Source organism: Betta splendens, chromosome 17 (assembly GCF_900634795.4).
Source record: "Betta splendens chromosome 17, fBetSpl5.4, whole genome shotgun sequence".
NCBI lineage: Eukaryota > Metazoa > Chordata > Actinopteri > Anabantiformes > Osphronemidae > Betta > Betta splendens.
In genome coordinates, this window is record NC_040897.2 from 11545240 (window position 1) to 11563419 (window position 18180).

Here is an 18180-nt window from a genome sequence, read left to right on the forward strand (position 1 = left end):
TGGCTATTCTTGCTATTGAATGATAAATGACTATCTAATGACTATTTTATAGTTTAGTAATCACTCACACACAACATCTAAATCCTTTCAAAATAAAAGCACCAATGTAATTTATTACTTTAAATTGCAAGATTTTTGTTTCTGACTGGTAAGGTTTTACTAGTTATTAAACTATTACACAGTTAGGTATTTACTTACAAATACTTTCTTCAAATCAAAAAGCTAGTCAGCTTATTTATGATTGTCAACGATGCACCTTGGTCAACTTTTTAATCTTTAACATCTTTTTACCTAGGTCAACTTTTCAGTCATTGTCATATTTTTAATCTTGTCATACTATGACCTTGGTCAACTTTTTATCATCATCTTTTTAATCGCCATATTTTCTCATCGTTTTAATCTTTGTCAACGTTTTCTCGTTTTCATCGTTTTGCCGTAGTCAACTTTTTGACGTCAGCAGCTTAATCAGCGTTTGTCATCGTTGCGGCACCATATCAACTCTCCCACGTAATTTCTCGAGAAATTACTTTTTCTAGTTATTACAGTGGTTCTCGCTTAGATAGAAAGCGTGAGCAACAATGACAAGTCATCCTCTTCCTGCCTAAGGACTAAATGTGTCACAACTACCTTAGGGTTTGTTAACTCCGCCAGTGTCAAACACACACCAGGGTTTGGTCCAGTCACTACAACTTTCCCCAGAAGCCCCTAAAGGTTTGAAATCCTACACGACATGAGTACTTTAATTAGATTAAAGTGGATTTCGCTAGACTCCCATGGCCCAGTGGCGATTCATTAACTGTCTGGCCTCACATGTGAGAGCTCACATTATCCCAAACCAAGTGACAATTAGCGATAGCTTAAAGAAACGTGGCGGCTGAGCGGGGGATTCCGTACAGGGAAAACTGAGGAGTGTCAATACCAGAAGCCGCAGCGCTCACGAATCCCAGTGGAGACACGTTGGACGAGCCTTAAGAACACGCTAATGAGCTGCACATAACAAGAGCAACGGAATGCGCATCAGCTCCTTGTTGTGGGACACGAATGATAACACTTGATGCCAACGTTGCACTTTTCTTCCTTAATCCTGGCTGACACGCTTCCCGCTGCTTCTTTGGTCCCAATGGGAGCAGTAAAGGTCAGAAAACAAAGAGCTGTATCTCACACACACACACACACACACACACACACACACACACACACACACACACACAGGCTTCCTGAAATGGTTAACTAGATGATAATTTAGGCCCAGGTAGGACCACATTTGGTCCTCAGTGTGTGAATAAGGTCGGGGCTAGAGTCTGTCTGAACTGCCTGGGTGAGGACATACAGACCACAATAAAGCCTATAATAATAATAATAATAATAATAATTTTGGGTCAAAATATTAAAGGAGGATCAGGAAGATATCTTTTTTTTTCAATTACACAGATTAGCACAGTTTGTCGCAGCAACGCACTGAATGCGATACTATATGAGATAAATACCTGCTTATGACTTCTATGACTTGAGTCTGGATAAGAGCTGAGAATGGATGGATGGATTTGTGTTTGTCATCGTCTTCACCACTGATCCAAGGTGACATATCTTTCATCAGACGAGGGCAGCGGAGCAAGGCCTGGCTTAGGCTGTCATTTTCTCAAGATACGTTTTTCAAATGGAAATAAATGAACTTATTACATACAGCATATTATATGAACATATAAGAAAAAAACCTCTTCAACCCACTTCCCCTTCGTTCACAATCTTGAAAACTAATGAGATGCTACAGTTACAGGTCGGCAGTAATTGTAAAATTCATTCATTAAAATTCATTCCACGCTCCCTCAGATGCATATACATACAATCCTCACACACACTCAGACAAAAGTGTAAAGAAATTATCATAATCTATGTTGAAGATCAGTCGAACAGACAAGCAAAAAATGAATTTCAGGAGCAAAGCTTAATTCTCCAACGCACCCACGGCTCATGTGAATTAGCGCGACGTTCTCGGCTGCCCCTAATTACCAGAGGCAGATTGCAATGAGATTATCCCACACTCTAATCTGAGTTATGAATTCCCACTGAGGATAATTTGGCAGCGATGGATGAAGCTGCACTCGGAGGATGAAACGCAAAGGCTTCGAATGACAAACACAGACTGAATGTGGAGCAGTGATTTAATGTAAAAGGCCACACTTTTTTTGTTTGCACTCGTCTCTGCTCTTCCATTAATTTTGATACGACTGTAGACTGTAATCACGTCCCTGTGGTTCTGAGCTAGTTTAACAAATGAACTACTCTTTAGTTCAGCTTAACTCTAACAAATATGATGTGGGACATTGATGGTTTATGAGCGTTCAGGTCCAACGTTACTTAAAATCTGCCACGCTGAGCAACTGAGCTGCTGAAAAAAAAAAAGGTTCTTGGCTAAAGTTGTTATTTTCCGCATCCCGTCAAACCCGTCAAACCTGCCCTGTGTGCGACAGAACACGACAATCCCCGCAGTCATTTTGTCCAGGGCTGACATAGTGCTGGGCTGTGGCGGGCAGATACAGCTGCAGCTGAGGATCCGGACACATGCAAGTCATCACGGTGAAAAACACAGTCATGGGGCAGAAATTAAAGGCTCGCTGAGGTTCCTGAACGCCGGCTTCCATGTCATAAACGCGTGAGTGAGTGAGCGAGCGACGAAGCGACTCACACCTCCACGCACACACGGGCTCCATTTGATTTCTGCTGCAACCGTGATATAAAGGCATCACCTCCGAGCGGAGTCGGTGGAAAGAGACGCAGTCCTGGCGTTTGACAGACGCTGTTTTTCTTTTCTCCATCCAGAAACACACACTTTCCACACTTAGCGTCAGTGAAATCAACGTCCTGTTCGGTCAAAGCTCAGAGGAAAAAAAAAACAACAAAAAACGGCTTTTTTGTGGCGGGGACGACTTAAACTTAAAAACGGGTAAACATCATCCGCAGACAGACACAGTCCTGCAGGATGACGGCTCAATGCTGAATCAGCTATAAATACACGGCTATGGTATAATTGTTTTCCTCTGCCATCTAAATCAATGAGCCTAGAGGGCCACTGCGGTACAGTGACGGACCACATCACTGGGAAAATGCACTGTACCTCAGAGCCTGGGCGAACTGCCTGTTGCATGCACTACAGCCTGAGCCAAAACACACACACACAACCAGCCTCTCTGTGTGTGTGTGTGTGTGTGTGTGTGTGTGTGTGTGTGTGTGTGTGTGTGTGTGTGTGTGTGTGTAATTGAAAGCACAATTAGAAATCACATTGTTGGGCTGCGACCCACAGGTGAGACTTTGCAGGTGCTGTTCATTCTGCATTAAGGCGCTGCTTTGCACAAGCATGGCCTTAATCACCAACTGCAGCAGCTCATTTTTGCCGTCAGCCTCCTGCAAGTCAGGCTCACATGCTGCTGTACTTGTGCTGTCAGAGTTGAGCCCTTGCAGAGGATGATGCAGATGCAAAGGATGATTGCATGCGAGCGCACAGTAAAGGTATAAGGACGAACTGGACGAACACCAAGGCTTGGGGGGAAAGCTGCTCCTCAGCTGCCACGAGGGCGCTTGAAAACTTTGCAAAATCGTCAATGTTTAGTCAAAGCCCAACGTGCACGGGTGCACGTGCGTCCGGACACGCGCGACTTACCAGGCAGACGCAGCCGAGCAGAGGGACGAGAAGCAAGTCCAGGTGGCGGAGCAGGTGAGCGGATCCCATGCCCGACCCGAGGCGACTCCGCCTCCAGGAGTCCTCGCACGGGGTCGAACAGACGCAGGTGACGCTCGGGCAGAAAACGACTCAACGGACGTAACTCTCGTCGGAGCGACGCCCGTTCTCTCCGTCTGACCCGCGGCTGCTCACGGTGGCTCGTGAAATCATAACTCTGTAATCGTCCCGCTCTGCCCTCGATTTAATTTCCTCTAATCTACTACACACGGAGGCTCAGCCCACTCGCTTTATTTCCCCGCATCTGCCTTTTTTCCCCCTTCTGAAATTACATCCACATGTCAGAACTATTTATGTCGCTCTGGCTCTGCGGTGGGAAGTTCAAATGATTCTTTGTAGGGAAGAAACCAACGCTGTATTTTTAGGTCTTTTAAATTTCCCCTCAGACTAACTTAAACACTTCAGTATGGAGCCGTGCGCCTTAAAGCTTATTCCAGTCCCCGGCTCCAAATCTTAGGTCGCTGCCAAAACGCATCACTCCATCACCAGCCGCTGTTGAATTTCACTATTTGATTCCGTCTGACTCATGTCGCCACCGCCGCACGGCAGTTCGTCAGAGCCGAAGACCGCGTCACTGTTAACGCTTCGCAGTAAATAGCGGTCCTCTGACAGAGCAGAGCGCGCAGAGCTGCAAACTTTTCTACAGATCCCTTCCCATAATTTACGCGGATTAACGGAGTCGGAGCGGTGCCGGTCACGCGTCTCCTTTACGCGCTCGCGGAGACGCGGCGTGGAAACGTGTCATTTGTGCCGCCCGCAACGCGATACAACGCGAATGTATGAAAGTCTCATACACACTCTGTTTACCAACGGTGATGTTAAACGAAAAAAAAAAAAAGCGCAGAGACGGCGACAAACGCCAAGTTGGCTTCAAGAATCTCTACTTACTAGCGGGAGCGCGGCACCGCTCACGCGGACCGACGCCTGAGTGTTTTTGCGCGGATTCAATGCGAAAAGTTGGAGTTTACAGCGCGGGGCAGCGGCTCCAGATGTGGCAGGCGGCAGGTCGCGTTCGGCAGTGAGTATGTGGATGGAAAAGGGGGGGCGGAGAGGAGGCAGGTAGGGTGGAGCGTCCAAGCCGCTCATTGGTGCGCGCGCTCTTACGTTGGAATAAACCACGACTCCGAAATGACATATTTTCTCACCCCTCAAACAAACTCTACATTCAACAGATCGCGGGGCCTTCGCCAAACCGCTTTTTCCCCCTGCAGTCTCTCAAAAGTTGCATCTAGTAGGATTGGATTACTGGGACATAATGCAGAAAGATGAACGTTTTCATCTCAGGCACCATCTGCTGCTTTACTCTAATTGACTTTTAAAGCTTCGGGAGCGTCGACAAATTTGTGCATTTGTTCAAACACTTATCTGTTACAGATCTGCCTTGTGTTCAAATATACACGAAGTTTGCTGCGCTGGAAGTAATGTTACACCACACACACACACACACACACACACACACACACACACACACACACACACACACACACACACACACACACACACACACACACACACACAGGCTTCCTGAAATGGTTAACTAGATGATAACGCAGGGGAAGGAAATGCGAGGTGGGACTGAAAGTGAGTTGCTGTCGTTAGTGATCAGCGTCCATCTTCCTACTGAGCTCCATCGGTCGACGCGGCTGAAACGTGGAGTTCTGATTTGTAAGGTGCCCTTTTTGTCCCCCGAGGCTTTCACTCCCCGCTGCTCGGAGGCCAGCGGTCAGTCTGATGTCCTCTCCGGACCAAGTCGAGCGTAAACACGGCCCACTGTTTGAATAATAACGCTGTCTTCCCTCAGAAGAGAAGGCAGATTTGTCCTCTTAATGGAATCCTGCAGGCCGAGACCGTCCGTTCGCTGGAAGTATCGACAAAGCAGTGCTATCGGGCGGCTCATTATGGAGGCTATTATACCCCAACAACACACTGCAATTTCTGCACGTGTGGTCAATAGTGAATGTGCACTTGACTGTGGTGATAAGAGTGAAATGTTGATGCGTGGTCACAGTTACGATAGTGGAATGATTGTGTAATTCAGCAATTGCAGGTTTGAATGTTATGAAGTGTGAGCTGAAATGAAGGATCCTCTGGAAACGGCTTAGCTGCAGACAGGATGCTGGAAATATGTGTGATGTTTATTATTTTGAATATTATTATACTTGATGAAACCTTTGGAAACAGCTATAATAATATGATAAGACCACCGATGTAACAATAAAGGATGTTCTTTTGTGATGACTCATCTATTTTACTTTATGGCAGTAAAAGTCACTGGAATTTTTTCAACGCCAAAAAAAATGAAGTTTGTGTTTTCAAGGAAATGAATGACAACAAGGACGAAGCTGTCAGGGCCCAGTGTATAATGAGTTCTGTCACTGGAAGCTTTAACCGAGTGACGTAAGCTCTTTTTTCGAGTGTGTACTTTGAGTCTGTGGCTTCGCTCAGCAAATCCAACGCAGACTTGCAGCACTTGCCCACCTCACCACGCGAGGACCCTCAGTGCCAAAGGGAGCAGCACCTGCCTCATGAAACTGGTGCATAAACATGTTATGAAACGCACTCAGAATATTAATATATTTGTCTTTTTCCACTTCCCCCTTTTTTCTGTCCTTTTTAGAATCTGCATCCGTCTTTCCGCGGTCCGGGTATTACTGTAGTAATATTCCCAAACTTAATCGGACCAGACATCATTCCCCTCCTGAACAGGTTATTCCTGGGGAGTTAGACAATAGACAGTCCACGCTGGTGTGTGTGTGTGTGTGTGTGTGTGTGTGTGTGTGTGTGTGTGTGTGTGTGTGTGTGTGTGTGTATGTGTGTATGTGTGTGTGTGTGTGTGTGTGTGTGTGTCCAGCCCATTGCTCATCCCACTGCGTTTCCATGGGAAAATCAAAATAGTGTAAGCTGCAGATTAACATGGGGGAGCGTGTTCATGACATATGCATAATCTCCACTCTGTTTCCAATCTGTCAGGGATTCTCTCTCTCTCTCTCTGTCCGTCTTCCTAAAAGCAGAGCAAGCGTTTCTTCCTCCCTGAAAGGTTGCATATGCCTTGAAGCCAGCTGATGTATCTTCGTGCCACCATCGTCGGATGTGGTGCTTATCGCTGGCTGTGGACATTGTTCTGCCATCTCCATCATCACATCCATCCCAAGTGCTTGGCAAATGTCATCTATGCGCATTAATATTAGAAAAATCTAAAACATCTTCACGAGCAATAGAAATGCCATTTGTGAGAATAATGTATATTAAATTTGTGCATTTATTTTTTAGAAAGACCTTGACCAGGTCCCATCGTGGCCTGAAGCCCATTCAATCCTAATAGAGTCCATAGGTGTTTCGTTTTTTGGGCTTGTCTGAGTTGAGTGATGGGAGACACTTTGGAAGTTGGGCCAAGGTTCAAAACCTAAAAACAGAATCTGTAAGAAATCTGTACACAATGAGACGTTATGCCCTCATTGCTGTACTTTGTTATTGCTATACTTTCTACTATGAGAAGCTATTTCGGGCTGGACCAGGGTCTGCTCATCTTCACTTCACCCACTCAGGTCTCCCAAAGGTGCACAGCAGAAATAGAGTCAAAGCACGAATCTGGTCACAGAAACACTGACACCCAAAGGATGAATTCTAAATACACCTTGATGTCTGCAGCTGCTGCGGCCATTGGGATAAAACACATGGGTGTAATTGAAAAGGCAACATGAGGTAACCAAGGACTTCTACTGACCCTTACAAGGAAAAACAACACATCAATCGCTCCCACATTGTGCCTGAACTTGGACGCGTCCGAGTGTTTCACTTCAAAGCCACCTGGTAAAACACACATTTAGTCTTTAAATGTTGCTCGATTTATCATTTACTTGATCTGTTCTCATGGGAAACGCCGCCAGCGTCTTTTCGCATTTAGAGCCCGACACGTTCTAATAATCGCACCGCGAACGCATGCGACCCAAACACACAAAAACACGCAAATGCATCCACATGTACGGCGCGAAGTGTGTTGTAATGTTTGACAGTCGACGATGTCCTACAGTGTCAGCAAATTCCTAAGAAGCCAAAGCGTTTTGCAACAGGACAATGGCTTGAAAAAAACAAAAACATTACATTCAACCGAAGGCGAAAACAACTGGTGTGAGTGAAGTAAGGCTCCTGTCCAGAACCAGGCACCAGTCAGTCCACGGACGTCTGAGAAAACTTTATTCAATGGCAGTGATGGAGATGTCCGTGAAGTTGCAATCTTTCTAACCAAGTGTACGCGGAGATGTTTGATGTATGTGTCCTGTACATGCAGAGCAATAGGTAGATATTGCCTCAGGCAGGCCAGACATAAAGTAAATCCATCAATAATGAACTCGATTGACAAAAGTACAACTTCAGGAAAAACATCTAATTTACACAAATCCTCAAGTCCCAGAGCAGAATGGAGCCTGTGACGTGGAAACGCAGAGCATGTCAGAAGCCTGGGCTCATTCTATTAACTTTGCTCCAGTGCCCTGAAGAGAGATCAGCCTGGTAAACAAAGACAGGGCACGGGCCGTTTTTCCACCTATCGATGACAAGCAGCAGCGCTGGGGTCGAGCTGCGGCGAGAGGGCGGCTTTAAACTCCAACGCAGAAGTCGTCGGAGACTCGTCAGATTGAGCCGTCACCCGCAGCAAGGGCATCCTGCTCCCTGGGAGCGACTGCCGCTCACTCTGCTGAGTCAAATACAGCAGCTAAATGTCCCAATGAGGATCAATGCACATGAAGTCCACCAACAAAGCTCCTCCTGCCTCCTGTCATTGACTCACAACAGCAGAAAGCGGTTCGATAGGCCCAGGGGACAATGGGATTTGAATCAAATGAACATGTGAATCATGGACCCAATGAGAGGATACCTTAACAGAAGCTCATCTTGAAACTGTCGGGATGATGTAGTGATGCTGATCAGCAGGGCTCGACGCTCAAGTGCGCATACGACTCCCCTGAGGAAAACAAACCTGGGGGGGAGGTCGACCAAAAGGGGGCGCTGTGGCCCAGCTGCAGATGTGAGGCCCGCGGACCGACGCGCTGCTCCAGAATAAATCACACGTCTCCTCCATAGGGGTAATCATGCATGCTTCAACTGTACAGATGAATGTCAGACAGGCTCAACCATACAATCAAGAATAGTTGAAGGCGGGTGCGAGTCCCGTGGCAACACATGCGGGAAGAGCATCAAACGGCTGAAACACTGATACATAAATATTTGAGCGGACATCTCGCTGTGAGCTGAACGGCTGTTTATATTATCTTTACTGGACAACATGGCATCGGACCGGAGCTGGAGCGAGGCCTGGGCCCACTGGCTGCGTCCGCTCGGACTTTAATCACACGCCCGCTCAATTCACCGACCGCCTCGCGAATCCGATAATGAACCAATGAAGGCGGCGCATCTACCAGGAAAGCAGCTGGAATTAATCTTCTTACTGGTATTAACGTTGGCACGTTCGGCGGCGCCGAAACCGGAGCGCTGGTGGAGGATCACAGTGGAGCAGTGTCGCCTCACGCAGAGGGAGCGCGGAGCCTCCAGGGGTTCACGCTGTGTTTACACAGCTACTGTAAATCAATCCAAGTGTAAATAAAAGGGTTATTCCAAGTCCTGGGTGATGCAGTGTACAGTACTAGACTCCCGCGCTGACTGACAGGTGACATCCTCATGTCTGAATCAGGAATGTGATGCACTGAGCAGCTGGTCTGCGCTCGGGTTGTGTACAGAAAGTGTCACGAAACATCTCTATTCGAATGGACACGATAAAGCTGCTGAGCTCACAACAGGCGTTTTTAATCAGGATCGGCTTTATTGGCCAATTATGTTTGTGCATATGAGGAATTTGACTCACAACACGCTAAGAATAACAATATGACGGAAGGTTCACGAGGTTCACGCTGACGCAACGCAAGCAGAAGCAGCGACCACCACACGAGCTACGACAGGTAATACGTGGTCCCTCAGAGGCAACAGTGGTTCTTGTGTCCTTTGGTTTTAAGGAACGCAAATGAGTTTTGATTGTCAGGAAAGTGTTTATGAATCCAAGTGAAACCCAGAGTATTATTGTCTTACGATGTCAGAGCCTCTCACCTTCCACCATCCACCTCCTCTTTCTCAGAATGGCGTTTTCTGTATCTACCTTTTGGGAGTTCACCCTTGGCCATTACAGCATATGATATACTGGCTCCAGCAACCAGCCGCACACTTGATTAACGATCCCAACCTTTTCTTTGTTTTTCTGCCACGGCTTCTCTCCTCTGGATAAAAATAGCACCATTTGGTGAACGTCTGAATTACTCGCAATTATATAAGAGCCCTGGTTTGATCCAGGTTTTTTTAGCTCCAAACATGTACAGTAGAGGCTACAGCTGCACTGAAGGTCGTCCGATGGGTCCTAGGAACAATTGGCATGGGTCACACGTTGGAGTCTCTCCAAGGTACATACCAGCCAGACAACAGAGTAACTCCAAAATAGCAAAGTGCACTGGTCTTGGATGTTTTAAAAGCTTGAGTGTGTGCGCTTGGTCATGTGCTGGATTGTTGCTGAAGGATGCCAATGGCCATCACCTGATGCGATGTGACGCAGGGCCGTGCCGGGGCCATTTATACTCCCACAACGAGCCCTGACCCCGCTGCACCTCTGCGTGAGCTGGCTCCACGACTGACGGAGGAGGCGCTGTGCTGAAACCACCGAGACGGTGACCGCAGCCGCCGCCAATCGTGCCTCCACCGTGCACTAATTGGGTACATGTATTTTTTTTTCCCCCCTTTAATGCTTCGATGACCCATCGAGCAAAAGCACGGGAAGCAGCAAGCAAACCCGAATTTCCGTTTGTGCACACGGATCCTAGATCCTGAAGCACTCACATGCATCAAGAAGCAGCATCAACCTGCAGCATTCACCAAAAGTAATATGCTAATGTACTTAATAAGTTACTAAGAGGTCACATAACGGTCAGCTACAGTATCACGTTCCACAATTAATAAAGCTACCGACATCAAGAATATCAATTTTATCTTGTAGTTGGGTTTATTGGACTTTACATATTAAATCCAAGTAAAGGGTCACAGATAGGCTCCCACAGGTTTCTCTTTTTTTTATTATGAACATTTACTACATATTCTCACCAAAGCTTTTGTGCTGGTACTTCCTACAGCTCACCATTACCGTGACTGGGCACCGCATTCATCGGATGAGCCTGCGCTTCAAATATGAGCAGGGAGCAGCTGTCGAGGAGCATCTTTCAGTGCAAAGATACAAGGGGACGTAACAACGTCTGCGTGATTAGAGAGAACAGAAGCATCAGGACGCGCTGATGAAAGACGGGGAAACGCAGCTAAAAACAAAAGTACTGCCTTGAATTCATACCACTACGCCGTTAATGAGTAGTTCAGTCTTAAGCCTGATCCTTTGAAGCCCCCCCCCAAGAAGAGGTCATTTTTCATTTACAATACTGTATGTCAACAGATACAAAATCAAGACAGAAGCGTGAATCAAACCCCACCTCCCACTGAGCTGAGTTAAAAGCAACTAAAAGGAAAGCGAGCAGTAAACAATGCTGAACTTTACATGGAGGTGTGGAAAATCCTTTGTAATCTTTCAGCACGACTGCAGGCTGTGGACACGCTGACCTGCTTGCTCCTCAATTTAAGGCCGAGCCTTAGCTGTCGTCATACAATCTCAATCTGTATCTGTGACTGGAATAAACAGCTGATTCTTGTATTGGGCCAGTTACACACTGGGAGTTAAGCTTATTTCACAGACCATCCACCAGCAGCAGCAGGTACTGGCTCCAGTATGACTGCTGGTCCACCTGGATGTTTGTTTATTCACGCTGGATCTTTATTTCATGCTCGCGCTGAGCGTCCTCCCCTGGCTCCAGCTGTGAACGGCGCCACAAAGTGGCACTCAGTGTCACCCCGCGTTACGCTCCTGACTTGTGGGTTGACTTTCGAAGACGGGCTCGTTCACAGACAGCGCAGCGCTTCAGAGTCGGGGATCAGACAGAAACAACACTCTGTAAATCCCATTTTGGGGAGGGGGATTTGGGCGTAATGCGCTGCAAATCCAGGCGATAAGAGCAGATAAATTGTGGTCGTTAAGACTCGCCCTGTGATGTTGTGCGTCTCCTAATGATGCCGTTTCATTGGCTGCCGTTTTGAATAATAATCAGGGATAAATGCCGTCTATTAAAATTCCCCCATAGAGAAATGAATTGTTGCAATTTAAAACAACTTCACCTTCACTCTTCTCCGGCAATCATCATTTTCTTCATCCCCTCCTCACTAATAAGCACCGCTCTCCACTGAACAAGGTCAAGAACCGTAGACAAGGTAGGTCGAGCAAGGTCTCACTTGAGTTGATGGAAATAGCCTGATTAACAGCAGGTTACTGCTGGCATTCCAGCGGATGGAGTTTTCCATTATCCATATCCTGATGATTTACACACACACACACACACACACACACACACACACACACACACACACACACACACACACACACACACACACACACACACACACACACACACACACACACACACACACACACACACACACACACACACACACACACCCTTTGTCCTAAATAGAAGCACAAAGGCATGTCCTTTTATAGTCCTCCCCCTATTGTTGGCAGTGTGGGTGGGCGCTGGGAGGGGGAGGCTGATGACACCTGTGGGCAGTGGATAAATGGACCTGCCTCTGACGCGTCGGACCCCTCAGTGTCAGTCCTCCTCCCGAGTGCTTCTAAGGAATGGCCCCTAAAAAGAAGGAAGAGCCTAAACCCGCAGCACCGGCGGCTCCCAAACCCCCCGAGCCAGAGCGGCCCAAGACCCCGGAGTTTGACCCCGCATCGGTGACGGTAAAGAACACGCAGCGGCAGACTTTAAAGCATTTCAATCAAGACTGGTTGTGTTAAACTTCTAACAACAAATTATTAATCTCCCTGGGGATTGAACTGACAACGTAGAGCTGTATAATAATTAAATACAGTCTATTAAAAGGAAATAATACAAATTTGATTTCACTAAACGGTGCAGTGGTAACCAACTAACACTGTGTTTAAAGAGCATCAGAGACCCCAAGTGTCCTAAACTGGGCAGTGCAAGCAGAGGAGGATTATCCTGTCCTGCACTCTACATTCATATCTTTCTCTCTGTCTTCCATCGAATAATATTTCCAGCCTTTCATCACATTTTGCATCACTGCAGTTGAAGGAGCTGTGACTTCTTACTGGGGCTCAGGCAGACTACAGTAGCTGATACCAGACATCATGGAAAGATCTTCTGCTGACTCGGCCTCCTCTCGGCGGAGAAATGTTTTCTCGAGGGTTGGACGAGCCCTTCGGTCACAATGGAGCACGGTTAAAGCCACAAAATATGATTTTCATTATGTCTGAGTATGAGCAGACCACCCACACCATTCCTCTGAGGGCAAAATGGGTGGAAAAACCAGGAGAAAGAAAAATACAGATAATTATATCCATCGCCATCCGTCTTTAAACACGCTCAGATAAGTGTTTGGATAATATTTGACAAAGCTTCATGCAGAGGCTGCGGTTCGGAGACAGAAACTGAAGATGCCATTTGATCGCAGTCCAAAACATACAGTACATGGATTATAAATAGTCAACATTTGCCATGAGTAGTGAGAACAACCACTTATTTTCAGACTTGGATCAACGCATCAAATATAAAAATGTACAGTAGGAGCTGGTAAAGTCTTGATGTAACTATAGAGCGGAGAAAATCATTAGGCTGTGAATACTGTGACCTTCCTGGTGTCTACAGCAACAAAGCTTCTTTCTACACATTAGATCTAAAAATACGCTTAATCCACCAGTAGCTGGTAGTATTTGACTATAATAAGGGGGTGTTAGACCCAAGGTCACTGATAAACAATGCAGGCTGTAACACAATCTTATGGAATGATGAGAGGAAGGTGGGGGCAAAGTCACGGCAGCCGCACTCACACCTTCATTATGTGGTTTTTAAATAGAATTCCTCTGATGTTACTCGACTTGTAAGGCTCTAGTCCTCCCGAAACGATGCAGCAACTAACCTCCTTGTTTGCATCCTCTCTTTTCAGCTGGAATTCACCCCGGAGCAAATCGAGGGTAAGGGGGCTGTTTTTACAGTTGTCGTTTGTTGCCTCGCGGAGTCAAAGCTATTTATAGAGAGGGCGGAAAAACATCAGTGAGAAATGATGAGCAACAGGTGATGATGCAGCACTTCTGCACGGAATTATTTTAACTTCAATCCATCCAAGTTGATCCCTTTGAAAGGAGTCTCAAAGTCTGTTTTGTCAGACATCATTATACTGCACTATTTTAATACACAGGCATCGTCTTCAGGGCCTCCCCTCACGTACTCTGCGTGAGCTCCAGTATCACAACGATGAGAACAGACTCAAACCCGCTTTCCTGTTTGTCCGCAGACTTCAAAGACGCCTTCCAGCTGTTTGACAGGACACCGACCAACGAGATGAAAATCACTTACGCCCAGTGCGGTGACCTCATCAGGGCTTTAGGCCAGAACCCTACGAACGCTGAGATCATGCACGTCCTCGGAAAACCCAAAGCTGAAGGTCAGCAACGTGCACAGCGCCGGTGTCCTATCAGTGATGACTCTGATGTTAGATTATGTTGATTCTCTGGCTCCAAGTCAGCATCTGTTAAACACAATGAAGAGCTCAAATAGAAGCTACAACTGTTCATCCTGCGTGTTCTCCCACAGACATGCAGAGCAAAATGCTGGACTTTGACCAGTTTCTGCCCATGCACCAGTACATTTGCAAGGCGAAGGATCGCGGGACGTACGAAGACTTCGTGGAGGGCCTGCGGGTGTTTGACAAGGAGGGGAACGGCACAGTTATGGGAGCCGAGCTCAGGCACGTGTTGGCTACACTGGGTAAGATGGACTGTGGTCGTGCAGAAGTAGCACTCGTTATTCTGGGTCTTACAGAGCTCACACTGTGTTTATTCTCTCCATCTTATGGGCAACAGGTGAAAAGATGAGGGAAGATGAAGTAGAGCAGCTAATGCAAAACCAAGAAGACACCAATGGATGCATCAATTATGAAGCTTTTGTAAAATACATTATGGCATCTTAAAAAAAAAAGAAAGAAAATCTAGTGCTACAGTACAACCATGTACATGAGCAGCATCAAACCAGTCAATTACTAACCTCATGTTAAATTTCCCTTTCTATAAGTAAATTGTATTTTTTGCTTTATAATAATGTTGAAAAAGTACACAATGTTTAAATAAATGGATGTAGTTGTGAAGGTGATTTGTGGTAGTAGTACTGTACATCTGCTGGTTGACCAGCAGAGGGCGCCGTTGCTCCCATAAGATTCTACAGTATTTGTTTCACACAGACTCAAGGATCGTTCGTGACTTTCTTGATTAAAAGAAGAATGTTTCCTTCATCAGATTCAAAGCTCCAGTCCTGGTCTCCTCTTTCCCTCTACATTATACTTTATATATTATTATAAATATTACTATGTGTCCCCTGCGTGGATATTGTGGGCATAACCTACAGCTGAATATGTAACCTGTAAACAACTCCAGGCAGCTAAAGCAGACGAGTCACTAGAACTCCTGTATCCTGGATCTCCGCCTGCTCTGACCCACAGAATAAATCTCCATAATTTATTAATTTAATCTTCTGTCTGGCCTAAATTAGCGGTTAACCACAACACACACCACACATAAATCTCACTCTAATTGACCCTGTTTTCATGCGACCAGGAGAACTTCAACTCGCAGCTTAGTTTTGTGCAACAGCCCTGCGGTGTTTTAAGTACTGTACAATATACCGAACCCGACCTGACACCAGAACCTAGAGCAGCTACAGTACTTTAACCCGGAGGCGGTTACACACGGCCGCTCACCTGTTGCACGTGCTCTCAGGGAGGCGGGGCTCTCGCGCTCCACACTTTGTCTTCGAACAGCCAAGAGTTGCGCGGTTTTATACTTGGTTCCGGGGCTGTGCGCTGACGTCACACAAGTTGATAGCTCCGTGGTGCGTTTACGGCTCACAGAGGGTTGGACAAACTACACGCGACGTTGACGGGAATTACTTGGAGACCTTTGAGTAAATGCAGCCTGCAAATTAGGGGGGTAAAAATCTGAGAACAGTCAATGTTGTTCCTGATCGTTCGTCGATTCGTCTCCAGCAAAACTAAAGGCACTGAATAACAGGCCTGAACATAATAGCTCCAGAAGACGTGATGCAATAACGGAGACAGAAACTGTGACGTCTACAAATACTGGACTGAGCTGAGCGTCCAGCAGGTGGCAACACATCACCACTTCTGCAGCAGAGGAGCTGTAAGAAACGCATGAAAGTGTAAATCTAAAGAAATGGTAGAAGACGTGTGAGGCTGCAGTGGAACTGATGAAACCAAACCGTCCTGATGCTCAGTCCACAAGTTGGTCACTGATCCACTGTGGCTTAAGGAGGTAACGCTGATGATGATGTCACAACATATGGGAGATTTGTCCTTTTAAAAAAGTTAATTTTACAAGCACACACAGCACTTTCACATCTTTTTACTGGCTGTGTCTCTGATGCGTGTTTTCTTTTCTTTCTGCGCCCAATTCTAACTTTTCCTCGTCCTTTTGTGTTGTTAGATAGATTGTTTACTCACAGTGAGCCTTCTTGAAGCAGCGATCACGGTTTGCTTTCAGCGACCGCATGTATTTTCTTCACCAAACTCACAATCTAGTTCAAAATCAGATTTCGATTTGACTCAAGCAGTGGTAGAGTTACACCCTTACCGCTGATGAATATCCATCCCTCAACACTTCAGAAAGACTCATAATCAGCCAGCAATTAACATAAATGCTTCAAGCTTTCCCTTGAATAATCAAAAACACGCATTGACTCACGTCTGGTCTTTCAATAAACCCACTCTCTCTCTCTCTCTTTCTCTCTCTCTCTCTCTCTCTCGCTCTTTCTTTTTCAAACTCAAGTTTCCTGGTGAAGTGAAATAAGTCAAAACGCTCACACAGCTGAATGTGATGGATTTGCATTGCACCGTTTAGTCGCTGTGGTTGGTTGTCGCGCTAACAGCTGTCTGATTTGCATCATAAGGCCCTTTTTTCTGCCGAGGTGACATGTTAGTTACTAAAAACACCAACAACTGTGTTCATGATGTGAGTCAAGTGTTTTACTGCACGTTGAGGAAACCATTTACATGCATTTCCCCTGAAGGGTCCTTAAAGTTGGTTAAGTCATTCAATTAGACCACGTTGTGGCCAAACTCTTTGAAAAAGGCTTTGAACTGAGATTATCTGCCACCGTATGAGCAGAATCAATCTGGATGTATTTCTATCATTATTATCATCGTCGCCGTGAATACAAATGGCTTCTTTAAGCTCCTCTTCCTCACTGGTCCCATGACCTTCATCACATCACCTTATCTGTGTTAGTCAACTCTCCAGTCGCGCCGGCCTGAGCGGCAGGTTATATATTGAGTCATTATTTCTGCACAGTCAATTTCCCACCGTACCTCGAGGACGGCCCCAGATGACGGTTGCTGGGATATTTTGATTCGGCTGCGGAGCTGCAGTAATTCAGTTAAGCGGCTGTATCATAATGAAATAATTTACTTGATGCGATTCCAGGTAAGAAGCGATACTGTTCCTGTTCGAGAGCATTTTAATTGTCCTCCGCTGCCAGAGGCTCATCTTTAGAGGAAATATAACGCTGAAATAAAACACTCTCATTTACTTTCTTTGCTTTGGCTTGATTGATTAAATTCATTAGGCGATATTAACGCCAGCAGTCGCTCTGCATACTTATTGGCCAACTGTTTGACTTTGTATATTGTTCTATTAAACTACGATTTCCAGTTTAACCTACGCTCACATGCAGAGTGCCATACTTTAATTAAGGCATAAATTGTATGATGTTTCCTATTAGTGATGATTGTGCCGTAACAACCTTGCCGGAGCAGTTTACTCGGTAACCAGTGGGATAAATAAGGCTGGTAGGTCCAACAATTACTTCACCCCTGCGCAACTCAAACCTACTAATCTGTTTCATTTCCTGTAAACTGGGGAAGCGGGAAACATTTGGTTAAGATGAAAAACAAGTTGGATCCTACAGTACATTTCCCAGTTTGCACAAGTTGTGTGTGGTCTGAAGTATCTGGACTGAGGATGTAGAATTCGGCTTTGCAGCAGTTTATCCGCCTCCTGGGTGTGAGGACGGCTGGTGGTTCCTGTGTTTAACTAGACGGAGCGCCTCCGTGTGTGTCACACCGTGCAGATGATGAATTCGTTTCCCAGCTCAGACTGGAATTAGCTATGATTCATATTGACAAGCAACATGGATTCTGGGAGGATGTGTTTTTAATCAATGAGACAAACCTGGAGCCTTTTGGCAAGTCTCCATTCACACAGCCAGAAATTTAATTTTCAAAGA

At 46.0% G+C, this 18180-nt stretch overlaps 2 protein-coding genes and 1 long non-coding RNA gene across 3 annotated transcripts in view; 1 reads left to right on the forward strand and 2 right to left on the reverse strand.

Moving 5' to 3' along the window:
- pth1r (parathyroid hormone 1 receptor) overlaps positions 1-5144 on the reverse strand; it is a 29398-nt gene extending 24254 nt beyond the window's left edge. The window contains exon 1 of the mRNA XM_029130738.3: positions 3659-5144. Coding sequence (XP_028986571.1) covers positions 3659-3727 — 69 coding nt within the window. The 5' untranslated portion in view covers positions 3728-5144. The remainder of the gene's footprint in view (positions 1-3658) is intronic.
- A 7324-nt stretch (positions 5145-12468) lies between these two features.
- On the forward strand, positions 12469-15180 carry myl13 (myosin, light chain 13). Its single transcript, XM_029130750.3, has 5 exons — positions 12469-12608; positions 13835-13862; positions 14183-14332; positions 14482-14655; positions 14751-15180. The coding sequence occupies exons 1-5, from the start codon at positions 12501-12503 to the stop codon at positions 14855-14857; spliced, it is 567 nt and encodes a 188-aa protein (XP_028986583.1). The 5' UTR covers positions 12469-12500; the 3' UTR covers positions 14858-15180.
- On the reverse strand, positions 12608-15851 carry LOC114843912 (uncharacterized). The gene is made up of 3 exons (XR_003783655.3): positions 15641-15851; positions 14245-14416; positions 12608-13912 (listed from the first exon to the last, which is right to left on the reverse strand). It is a non-coding gene; the product is annotated as an uncharacterized LOC114843912 (long non-coding RNA).
- Between the last annotated feature and the right edge of the window lie 2329 nt (positions 15852-18180).